The sequence below is a fragment of the Gossypium arboreum genome, chromosome 5 (assembly GCF_025698485.1).
Source record: "Gossypium arboreum isolate Shixiya-1 chromosome 5, ASM2569848v2, whole genome shotgun sequence".
Lineage (NCBI taxonomy): Eukaryota > Viridiplantae > Streptophyta > Magnoliopsida > Malvales > Malvaceae > Gossypium > Gossypium arboreum.
In genome coordinates this window covers 3,112,502-3,125,567 of record NC_069074.1, presented here as the reverse complement: position 1 = coordinate 3,125,567, position 13,066 = coordinate 3,112,502, and the positions used below count along the sequence as shown (strand labels likewise).

Genomic DNA, 13,066 nt, shown 5'->3' with positions numbered 1-13,066 from the left:
GAAAATTTTTTGGAAATTAAATTGTAAATTTTAGAATAATATAAAAATATAATTTTATTATTTTAATAGTTTTTACTTTTATAATTTTAAAGAATTAAATTAAAATTTTATTATTTTAAAAGTTAAAAAATATAATTTTATTTTTACTAATTTAAAATTATAAAAATTATAATAAAAATTTCCATTTTAGAAAGGAAGGTGCGGGTTTCGCCCCTGCTTATAGTTGTCGATGGTGTCTTTTTATCTTTGTAAAGGTTGAGGAAAGGGAGATTATTGAAACCTATTATCACTCAGATTTTCATCATGGCTATCATACGGTAACAGCATTGGCTCCAATTTTTTTACTCTTTGTTGTTTTTGAAGCAGCTTTTACTCTCTCTCTCTCTCTTTTCACTTTCAAATATTTTAATGTAAAGAAGTGCTTATTTGCAAGTAAGATGAGATGAAGAAAATTGAGAAATTCTTATTGAAAGCTATCCACAATTCGAATGTTATTTATCCGAAGATGACATCGAATGACTCATTATAATTTTAGAAGTTGTAGCTGGTAGTAGATTTTTTTGTGCGTGTGGTTATGCAGTATTCAGCTCTGCTGATGTTTTAAAAAAATCAAAATATGTAGATTAGATCCCGCATTGCAGGAATAAAATGATCTGTGGAGCTGGCATCTTGTATAATTATTTAACTTATCATTATAATCTATTTGCTGGAGATTGACTTAATTAAATAACGAATAAGTAAAAATAATTGAAAAATTGAGAAATTGAATACAAAATTCCTTTCAAATAACAAAAAAAGGATAATTATAAAAGATAGAGTTTAATTTAAAGATTATATCTCAAATTTGACTCAAACAGGAGTCATACTTATCACGGTTGAATAAGTATGTCAAGGGCCTGAGGTTAGCCAGTGAGGATGCTGCAGCTGCTAATCACAGTGTTGGAGGAATCAGATGCGAGAAGCTGCACAGTGCACACAATGGTTTGCTCCGTACAGGTGCTCAAATTTGTGTACTTTGGAACCTACTCATATCTGAAAAGATTTTAATGCCGGTCTTACTATATTAAGTTAGCATCCTTCGAATACATGACATAGAAAATTCTCATATGTACCATGTAAATTGGTCCAAAAATTTACTGCTGTTGGAACATAGGAAAAACAATTTCTTCTCTGATTGCAATCCAGTGATGAACATGATAGTTTACGTTCTGAGAGTTTTTCTGTGGAGATGGCTAATCTGAGATGAAAGAGAATTAGTAATCTAATGAAGAAACATAATGTCCGAAAAGTTACTTGGCATACGATGTCAGCAAAGATACTTAAAATACTAATACATTTATCACCAAACCATTGTGATACGGAAAGTAATATCATTTTATCCATTACCAAGAACATGATTCATGGATAGATTTTACATAACTAAACTCCTGGATATATTATTATAGAACAAACTGGATATTGCCTTAAGCTGTTTTAATGCACACTATGATGAAACTATAGTGTATGAGTCTACTCTTCAGGATTTTTACTTAGGGACCCAAACAACGTGATCCCGAGGAAGGAAATGACAGACAGGAATGGTTCCTGGTTCAACTTTTAGGAATTGAAAAGCCAAATGCTTTGGGTTCCATGCTGATGTATCTGTGTGGCAGACTGCTAGTGCTTTGGCTTTTGTTCCGCCAGCACCCTCTAAAGGAACCATGTAAGCCCTTGTTGTTTCTGATTTATGGCAATAGAAGACAGCATATGCATAATTCTGCTTGTGGCACACTACAGCTTTGTCATCTGTCATCTTCTGCACTCCAGCTGCTATTGTATACTTTTGCATTGGGGTTTGTTTTTCCACTTCTGTTGAGACTGCCTGATCAACTTTCCCTAGTTTGGAAATGCTATAGTCAATCATTGACTCCAGTGAGGTTGCACAATATTTTTCCTCTCCTTCAATCGCTGGCTGTTCGCACTCCTTAATTGTGTTCTTCATCATCTCTGCCTTCACTGATCCAGGTTTCACTGAAAACTTGTTGAAAATTTCTGGCAACTTGTCAGATGAAAACGGTATTTTTTGGGCAGTTTGATAAGGTAAGAAAGCTGATTTCTCTGTATTTTCAATGAAATGCAGGCTCATTGTCGCCCCGGGGTGCATATCCTTTTCCAGAAAGAAAAGAGCCACATTCGGGTCCTCATGGATTTGAGTTTCACTGGCTGCATATAGGTAATTAAAAGGGTCTGGATCATTCACATCAGTGCCACCCCCTGGCTTTCCCGTGTTCACTCCAACTCCTTTGCCTCCAACGTTCACATGGGTGTCACCCCCAGGCTTCCCTTTTCCTGTATTGACGTTTACACCACCACCTCCTACATTTACAGAGGTACTTTTCTCCTCCATCAGTTCTGCAAATACACCAAAATGGGCTAGAGAGCTCATATACATGCTGATGAATGCATGATTCCGACAATTTTTTTCATAATAAGTCAATATGTGCAGAACACATCCTATTCCTATGTTTTCTGAAATATATTGCTAAACAGAACGTATCCTGCTCTTTCTCTTTTAATAAATTGCAGGAACAGAACTATGTTAAGCACCTCATATCTGATTATTACCCGGCTTCCACGATTACATGATTGTTTGCTGTATTAGGCTCAATTCAATTCTATGGGAAACCAAGATCCGATATTCTACTGTCCTCACTTTCCTGACCATCTCAAAGTAAGAGCTTATATCACAGTAGTCCTGTTTTGTCGGTGAGTAAAAATGATTCAAAAAAAAAAAAAAAAAGAATTCTTGGTATATTAAACACTCACCTGGATGTAGAATTTCTTTGACAGCCTTTGGCATTGGAATATTTGGCAGCTTATAGCTCCAATATTGCTCAGGTGAGAGAACAGCATGGCTTACCACCACAGCAAGCTGTAACAACAAATAACAAACAAGAAAAGTTGAGGTTAAAAAAAAAAAAAAAAACCCTTCATAGTTCTTTGCATTCAACAACGAATAATCACATGAAATCGAAAAACTTACCGCTAGGCAAGCAAGAATTGGGGAGAGAACCTTCATCTAGAACAGGAGTGACTAATTCTAAAGAAAGAAAGAGCAGTGCAATGGAAAGGGAATCTAAAAGTTAGTGTTGCATGGAATGGAAAGTAGAACAAGATTTCTCCACATTTATACTGACAAATGTAGTAGGAGCCTTAGGGCAAGTACTGCTGAATAACACTGCCAACAATATTTTTCAACCAACATAATGGCTCCAACTGCCACTGGTTCACTTAAATGCAGGTTTATGTCATGGGCTTAGGTGGGTGCATGTATTCAAATTCATTTACCAAACGTAACTAATTTTTGGTTTTGGTACATAAACCTAAAATTGGGCTTCAATCTAATATGAAGATGACCCAAAGAAGTTTCTAGTTTGAAACACTGGCCCGGAAAAGGGAAGTACATATATTGGGAACATATCCAGTGGAGATGAGGTGGGGCCTGCAGCTCAGAGGATTAGAGCATGTGGCTACGAACCACGGTGTCGGGGGTTCGAATCCCTCCTCGCCCACAACCGGCCCAAAAGGGAAGGACCTTTGAAAATCATGATCTGGATAGCGGACCCAAAGTATGAAACTTCGGCGTGGATATTTTGCCGAAATGGAGTGGCATTTTATTTATTATTTATTGTATATTTATTTTTCTATTTTCTATTTATATATAATATTACCAGCCAAAACAAAATAAAATAAGCATATTTTTTTTTGATTTACGCCCCATAACACTTCTCAACTAGGCTTGAGCAGAATAGCAGAGCAAGTACAAGTATTAGTAGCATAGAAAAAATGCGCTCCTCATCATTAAATAGTAATTTTTTTTTATTTCATTTAGTGGATTAAGAGGTTATCATATTTTAGTGTTTTTTTTTTCCTATTTTATTTATTTTTTACTTTTTTTCTGCCAAAAAGGATTTTTACTATTTCTGATGACTAAAATCTCTTTAAAAGTTAATATACATCAAGAAAATGTAAAACAAAACAGTAATTAATCAATATTTACCAATCCTTTTACTTTTGTATTCATTAATTCCAACCTTTAAAAGGGTCAGATCTAAAAGAAAACTACTCACTCTCCATAAACTACTCACTTAATTTTTTTATTAAATTGAAGGAAATAAAGTGCCACTACCATCTCCTTATATATAATAATTGGAAAATACATGAAAGTAACACTTTTTTTTTCAGTTCCACAAAGAAATCGTAATTGCTTTTGAGCCTGTTTATTATTGCTTTTAAAATTATTTTGAGATAAAAATACTTTTGAGATAAATATATTACTAAACAATATACTTTTGAATTTTTCAAAAATATTTTTGGGATAAAAAATATTTTACAAAAACATTTTTTATCAAAAGTAAAAGCAAACAATTTTAACGTACTCTTTTTTTTTTTTTGTCAAAAAATAATTTTTTTAATAAACTGTCTATTTTAATTAAAATGGGCTTGGAAATCCAAAACAAAGTTCAAAACAAATACACAACAAAAGCAGATAGAAAATAAAGTTCAAACAAATAAAATAAAGAAAATAAAACACGATGCAACTCTGAAAACCTCTTCCAAACCCTTCAGTGACCAGAAAACCCAAAACAACCAAAACCTTGCGAGATTTGGCAATCAAAACCAACAAACAGTGGAAGGGAGTTGAGAAATACCTTTAGAATATCAGAAATTCTCAACCCAGAACAACGAGAGCAGCAGAGGAGGGAAATATGGTGGTCAGATGAAACGACGATCCAAATCTGCCATTTCCATCGCTTTTAATAGGGTATCTTCAACCCAGAACGAGTTGCTAGAAAAGTTATTGTATTTAAATTTTCAATTAAACACTAAATTTAAGTTGGATCATAAGATAATCCTTACTCCTTATCCTCTATTTAAAAAAAAAAAAAACTTTTAAGCCTTTACCCTCATTACTTTTACTATTATTATTCTTATTGTAAGTGCAGGAAGCTTTGGCTGTTTCTCGTCACAGAACAGAACATTATTTATTTATGACCGGAATCGCAAATGTTTTTCTTTTCTTTTCATTTGTATGTTATGTAATATAAGACCAAATGGTTCAAAATCCAACGTGGTTGGGACAAGGAGAGATCAAAGGAAGTGGGAATATGAGGTAAATAATTTTGCAAACAATTCAACGCTAAATATTACCTGAGAGGTTGAAGTAAATGAAAGCGAAGTTGTGACCCACTGCAATAATTCTACTCATAGAGATACAGGCATCTTTTCTTCTTCACATAAACCCATGGCTGCCGCCAATGGTATCTGTTTTCAAGAGAGTTTTTTTAGCCCTGTTTCTAAACCAAGAATATAAATAAATGTTTATATATGAACTTGGAAATATATGTTAAAAGAGTGAAAGATACTAATTTGCTTTGGTCGACTTTAAAGCTTAAACTCCTTATCATGGAATCCAGTTCAAGAATTGTAACCACGACGTTGCTTGACAATTATTTACAAAATTTCTAAAGTAATCATGCATAGAAAGGTAGAAGTTTTCAGTTGCCAATTACTTAGGGGACAAAATATTATTAAAACAAATAAAAATCAAATCGTCATGATGTTGGATTTAAAATAGGTTCTGATATCATTGTTGATAATAAAATAAAGCATAAATCCAAATTCAATTCACAAAAAACAAAGTTTTTAGTAATTATATTCCGTCTGCGCTACTGATCTATTTGTGTATTCAAGCCCAAGTTTGCAAAAACCCAATAATATAGAAGACTGCTATGGGTCATTGGATGATACTCTAGCTTGTAACTATGTTTCATGAAATGCTCCAATCTACAATGTTTACGACCCTTTGCTTGCTTTTAAATATGATTAGCTTGCATGAAATAATTTTCCTTGAATTTATCTGCGTATAGGTAACAATCCTCAATAACAACATTTTTTTGGGAATCAAAGGGTAAAAAGCTACTCACTTAACTTTTTAAAATACAATAAAAACAATCAGCCATATAATTGTTTTTTTAAAAATATATATAATTTTTATACTTTTCATCTATATAGCGAATTTATCATTGGACTAATATATGTGCCACTTTATTAATTTTACTTGTAAAATTTAATAATTATAGTCGATAAATGAGATAATTTCTTCTTACAAAATAAAGGTATTTGTATAGGATTTGAGTTGAATGTCAAAAATATTATGACGATTTTTTGAAAACTTTAAAATCCCATAGTTTTAGCCTCTTTAGGGTAGGTTTTTTTGACCATGTATATTTATACTTTTAGTCCAGTTGAACATGTCATGTTTTTTTTTCTTTTTTTTTTTTGAGAGTAAGATGTCATATGGGCATGTGGCAAGTTTAGCCTTATAGGTTGTGGCTTATTAATCCTGCATCTAACCTATATGAACATCTAGTTTGTAGGTCGTGGTTAGGTACCTTGGTTTTGGTTCGCCGTCTAAAATTTGCGAAAGAAAGTTTTGGTAATTGATTTTACCGTAATATGAACCCACATCCACTCCCCTCTCTTATGGTGGGCTAAGGGTACATTTATGTATATTGCACACATATATAAATATATGTGATAATTTTTTTATTTCCTTTTGAAAGATTTTGTCAAGTCAATTCATTTTGATTAAAAAAAATTCATTTATTAAGACTATTTTGCTTGAAGACTACATCTTATTTTACATGATTATTGATATTTGTTCTCTATATGTTTAATACGTGGATCTCGTCCAATCACATCAATATTAACTTAAAACTACTTATAAAAATAAGACTTTACATAACTTTAAAAATAACATTTGAAAGGAAATAAAATGTGAAAGGATTCATCGTAACTTAATAATCATATTATATGTATAAGACACTTATATTCCATAAGACATGTATAATTACATAATAATCTAGAAAGGCATGCACACTCCACTTATTATTATTTTTCTAAAATTTTCTCTCAAAACTCCAAAGTCACTCTATGAACACCATGCGAACTTAACTCCTTCATATCACTAATGGTTTTCCACGAACCATATCTATTTCTTTGTATCAATATAATATTTGTGATCTATCTCGCCTGTAAACCAAATTCATATGTATCTGAAAACAACCCTTGCCCCCACTTCATTAAGACCCCGTTTGTTTCATAACCATTTGCTTTGGTGGGGATTTGTGTCATCCACTCGTTAAAAAAAATTCTCAGCACTGCTATTTGGTGATCAGAAAACCAATATTGTTGTTGGAATTTTTTTTTTTTTTGGCAAACCAACACTGGTGGGGCGGTTTAAGATGTCATTTTTCTTTATTGGATAGTAATAATCATTAGAGAGCAGTAAAACTAAGATTACTGGGGAAGAAAATGATTAAAGCAACCTCATGAATCATGTTTCTATATATACATATACACATATATAATTATATTACACAAGTAACCAATAGGTTTTGTTTGTTTCTCCAGGCATACCTAATTATGAAACATTCTTGGGCATTTATCCGCATTGCAGGAATAAAAGGATCTGTGGAGCCGACATCATATATAATTATTTGACTTATCACCATAATCTGTTGAATAAGTCTATCAAGGGCCTGCAGCTGCTAATCACAGTGGTGGAGGAATCAGACACGAAGAGCTGCGCAGTGCACACAATGGTTTGTTCCGTACAGGTGCTCAAATTTGTGTACTTTGGAACCTACTCATATCTGAAAAGATTTTAATGCTGGTCTTACTATATTAAGTTAGCATCCTTCGAGATACATGATACTTTACCTTCAGAGAATTTTCCTGTGGAGATGGCTAATCTGAGATGAATGAGAATTAGTAATCTAATGGAGAAACATACTGTCCGCAAAGTTACTTGGAATACGATGTCTGAAAAGTTACTTAAAATACTAATAAATTTATCGCCAGACCCTTGTGATACAGAAAGTACTATCATTTTATCCATTACTAAGAACATGATTCATGGATAGATTTTACATGACTAAACTCGTGGGTATATTATTATAGAACAAACTGGATATTGCTTTAAGCTGTTTTAATGCACACTATGATGAAACTATAGTGTATGAGTCTACTCTTCAGGACTTTTACTTGGGGACCCAAACAATGTGATCCCGAGGAAGGAAATGGCAGACAGGAATGGTTCCTGGCTCAACTTTTAGGACTTGAAAAGCCAAATGCTTTGGGTTCCATGCTGATGTATCTGTGTGACAGACTGCTACTGCTTTGGCTTTTGTTCCGTCAGCACCCTCTAAAGGAACCATGTAAGCCCTTGTTGTTTCTGATTTATGACAATAGAAGACAGCATATGCATAATTCTGCTTGTGGCACACTACAGCTTTATCATTTGTCATCTTCTGCACTCCAGCTGTTATTGTATACTTGTGCGTTGGGGTTTGTTTTTCCACTTCTGTTGAGACTGCCTGATCAACTTTCCCTAGTTTGGAAATGCTGTAGTCAATCATTGACTCCAGTGAGGTTGCACAATATTTTTCCTCTCCTTCAATCGCTGGCTGTTCGCACTCCTTAATTGTGTTCTTCATCATCTCTGCCTTCACTGATCCAGGTTTCACTGAAAACTTGTTGAAAATTTCTGGCAACTCGTTAGATGAAAACGGTATTTTTTGGGCAGTTTGATAAGGTAAGAAAGCGGATTTCTCTGTATTTTCAGTGAAATGCAGGCTCATTGTTGCCCCGGGGTGTATATCCTTTTCCAGAAAGAAAAGAGCCACATTCGGATCGTCATGGATTTGAGTTTCAGTGGCTGCATATTGGTAAAGAAACGGACTCACATTAACATTTACTGGCTTTCCCTTGTGTCCGGTGTGTACAGATACTCCTCCACCTTTGCCTCCAACGTTCACATGGGTGCCACCTCCTGGCTTTCCAGTGTTCACCCCAACTCCTTTGCCTCCAACATTCACATGAGTGCCACCCCCTGGCTTACCCGTGTTCACTCCAACTCCTTTGCGCCCAACGTTCACATGAGTGCCACCCGCTGGCTTCCCTTTTCCTGTATTGACGTTTACACCACCACCTCCTACATTTACAGAGGTACTTTTCTCCTCCATCAGTTCTGCAAATAAACCAAAATGGGCAAGAGAGCTCAGATACATGCTGATGAAAGCATGATTCCAACAATTTTTTTCATAATAAGTCAATATGTGCAGAACACATCCTATTCCTATGTTTTCTGAAATATATTGCTAAACAGAACGTATCCTGCTCTTTCTCTTTTAATAAATCGCAGGAACAGAACTATGTTAAGCACCTCATATCTGATTATTACCCGGTTTCCATGATTACATGATTGTTTGCTGTATTAGGCTCAATTCAATTCTATGGGAAACCAGGGTCTGATATTCTACAGTCCTCACTTTCCTGACCATCTCAAGTTAAGAGCTTATATCACAATAGTCCTGTTTTGTCGGTGAGTAAACACGATTCAAAAAAAAAAAAAAAAGAATAATTCTTGGGATATTAAACACTCACCTGGATGTAGAATTTCTTTGACAGCCTTTGGCATTGGAGTATTTGGCAGCTTATAGCTCCAATATTGCTCGGGTGAGAGAGCAGCATGACTTGCCACCACAGCAAGCTGCAACAACAAATAGCAAACAAGAAAAGTTGAGGCAAAAAAAAACCCTCATAGTTCTTTGCATTCAACAACGAATAATCACATGAAATCGAAAACCTTACCGCTAGGCAAGCAAGAATTGGGGAGAGAACCTTCATCTAGAACAGGAGTGACTAATTCTAAAGAAAGAAAGAGCAGTGCAATGGAAAGGGAATCTAAAAGTTAGTGTTGCATGGAATGGAAAGTAGAGCAAGAATTCTCCACATTTATAATGAGAAATGTAGTAGGAGCCTTAGGACAAGTACTGCTGAATAACACTGCCAACAATATTTTTCAACCAACATAATGGCTCCAACTGCCACTGTTTCACTTAAATGCAGTTTATGACATGGGCTTTGGTGGATGAGCTTTGAGGGTGGTGGTGCGTGCATTCAAATTCATTTGCCAAACATAACTGATTGGGCCATTCGTCACTTGGTTATGGCCTTTAATTTTTGTGACATCAACAGTCTCGACAATAATCTGTTTTAATTTCATTTTGGACTTTTTATGAGATTTACTAAACTAACAACTACCCAATTTATGAGGGTTTAGTATGCGTTCCTTTCAGATAATTTCGTATTCAACTTTGGTTTTAGCCATTCAATTAGTAGTTTCAAAACTATGGCTACAATGTAGACTGTTGGGAGGCACTGAGGTGAGCAATGATTGTTTAGAGTTTTTTCCGTTTGCTCCTCTGCCTACATATACGCCATCGTCTCATTAACTGCCCATCAGTGCCACCCATTTATGATAAATTGTTGGGAGATATTATTAGATGATATAGGAACCACCATATTTGAATTTCGTGACTTTTAGTACATTTAAAGGAAGATTTCATGTGAAAATAGATCTGGATAATATGTGTGTTTTATCTCATATTTTTTTCTTTATTATGTTAAAATAAATATAGTAAGAAGAACAAAATCTAGATATTAAACTTTTGGTGTTAATTATATCAGTCTTATTTTTGTCATTGTGGCGTTTATTATATACTACTCATTTTTATATTTATAAAAATATATTTCTGCATCATGCAAGGTGAAAGTGCCTTTAAACATAATATTATCATTGGGCTCAAGTAACAATAATCGCCTCAAAATTTGGGAGCTAAATTTAATAGGCCAAAGTTTTGATTTGCCTTGGAGAATTGTTTGCTTAGAAATTCTGTTTCAAATACTTAACACCCAACAAAGGATTGCAATAATGAAATCTTATAGCCCTAATAAATCCTTCCCAACCACGTGCACCGCCCTTGTTTATTGGAGTTGGAAGGTAGAGGTTAGAATCTAGAAGCCATTTTTAGTCAATATATTTAATTCTACTCCCTAGAAGCAACTTCATATTTAATTTTCAGGTTTCGATTTGGACCGACAGGGTTCTACGTCTAAACCTGTGGTACATAAACCTAAAATTGGGCTTTAATCTAATATGAAGATAACCCAAAGAAGTTTCTAGTTTGAAACACTAGCCGGGAAAAGGGAAAGTAGATAGTAAATACTGGAATTTTTTACTTCATTAGTGGATTAAGAGGTTATCATTTTTTTTTCTTTTTCTGCCAGAAGGTTTTTACTATTTATATTAATATTAAATTCTGATTAAGTTTATATCCTTAACTGATATTACTAAAATCTCTTTAAAAGTTAATATAAATCAAGAAAATGTAAAACAAAACAGTAATTAATCAATTTTACCTTTTTTTTTGTACTTTTACATTCATTAATTCCAACCTTTAAAAATTTCAGATCTAAAAAAAACTACTCACTCCCCATAAACTACTCACTTAACTTTTTAAAAATACAATAAAATCAATCAGCCATATAATAGTTTTTTTTCCTTAAATTAGCATTCATTTAAAAGAAAAATATATAATTTTATATAAAATTTATCCTTTTATGTATATAGCGGATGTATCATTGGACTAATATCTATGTACCACTTTGTTAATTTTACTTGTAAAATTTAATAATTACAGTCGATAAATGAGATAATGTTTTCTTACAAACACAGGTGTTTGTATACAATTTGAATTGAATGTCCAGAAGTTTATGGCGAATTTTATAAAAACTTCAAAATCTGATAGTTATAGCCACCTTAGGGTAGGTTTTTTGACCAAATATCGATAGACTAGTTGAACATGTCAAGTTTTTTCTTTTCTGAGGGTAAGATGTCATGTGGGCATGTGGCAAGTTTTAGCCTTATAGGTTGTGGCGTCTACTTCCTATACATACTTAGTCCTGCATCTGATCTATATGCTTATGCGAACTACATACCAGAATTCAACCCCCAAACCTATATGAACATCTAGTTTGTAGGCCATGGTTAGTTACCTTGGTTTTGGTTGGCCATCTAGGGAAAGAAAGTTTTGGCAATTGACGTTGCCGTAATTCTTAACATCTATGAACCCACATCCAATCATCTCTCTTATGGTGGGCTAAGGGTACTTTTATGTACATTGCACACATAAATAAATATCCATAATTATTTCACCTTGAAAAATTTGGACAAGTCAACCTATTTTGATAAAAAAAATTTACTTTCTGCAAACATTTTGCTTGTACAGTTAATGATATTTGTCTCTTATATAATTAATACGTGAATTTTATCTTGTCACATTAATATTGACTTAAAACTCTTTACAAAAATAAGACTTTATATAATTTAACAAACCACGTATAAAAAGATTAATCACAACTTAGCAAACATATTACATATATAAAACACTTTGGGTGAGTTTAGATGGGCGGTGCGTTTACCTGCGGTTAGTGTAAAAACAGCGGTGGCGGTGAGATTAGATACTGTACGATACTGTAACATGAGACAAAAAGTAAGCTAAACACACCGCACCACACAGTACCGCCGCCCCAAACCCATCCTTATTCCATAAGATGTGTATAATTATGTACCTATCTTCCAATAATCTAAAAAGGCATGCACAGTCCATTTATTATTATTTTTCTAAAATTTTCTCTCAAAACTCCAAAGTCACTCTATGAACACCATGCGAACTTAACTCCTACATTCCACTAATGGTTTTCCACGAGCCATATATCTATTTCTTTGTATCAATATAATATTTGTGATCTATCTCGCCTGTAAACCAAATTCATATGTATCTGAAAACAACCCTTGCCCCCACTTCATTAAGACCCCGTTTGTTTCATAACCATTTGCTTTGGTGGGGATTTGTGTCATCCACTCGTTAAAAAAAATTCTCAGCACTGCTATTTGGTGCTCAGAAAACCAATATTGTTGTTGGATTTTTTTTTTTTTTTTGGCAAACCAACACTGGTGGGGCGGTTTAAGATGTCATTTTTCTTTATTGGATAGTAATAATCATTAGAGAGCAGTAAAACTCAGATTATTGGGGAAGAAAATGATTAAAGCAACCTCATGAATCATGTTTCTATATATACATATACGCATATATAATTATATTACACAAGTAACCAA

The 13,066-nt window shown here is 33.8% G+C and overlaps 2 protein-coding genes across 3 annotated transcripts; both read right to left on the bottom strand.

Annotated features, from left to right (window-relative positions):
• Positions 1-1,307: 1,307 nt before the first annotated feature.
• Positions 1,308-3,280, bottom strand: LOC108470527 (BURP domain protein RD22-like). Of its 2 annotated transcripts, NM_001330034.1 has the most exon segments (5): positions 1,308-2,054; positions 2,056-2,064; positions 2,067-2,391; positions 2,806-2,911; positions 3,023-3,141. In NM_001330034.1, coding segments are annotated over 5 exon segments (1,005 nt in total). In that variant the 5' UTR covers positions 3,059-3,141; the 3' UTR covers positions 1,308-1,525.
• Positions 3,281-7,866: 4,586 nt separating this feature from the next.
• LOC108470561 (BURP domain protein RD22-like) lies at positions 7,867-9,815 on the bottom strand. The gene is given in 3 exon segments (NM_001330035.1): positions 7,867-9,073; positions 9,490-9,595; positions 9,697-9,815. Coding segments are annotated over 3 exon segments (1,131 nt in total). The 5' UTR covers positions 9,733-9,815; the 3' UTR covers positions 7,867-8,084.
• Between the last annotated feature and the right edge of the window lie 3,251 nt (positions 9,816-13,066).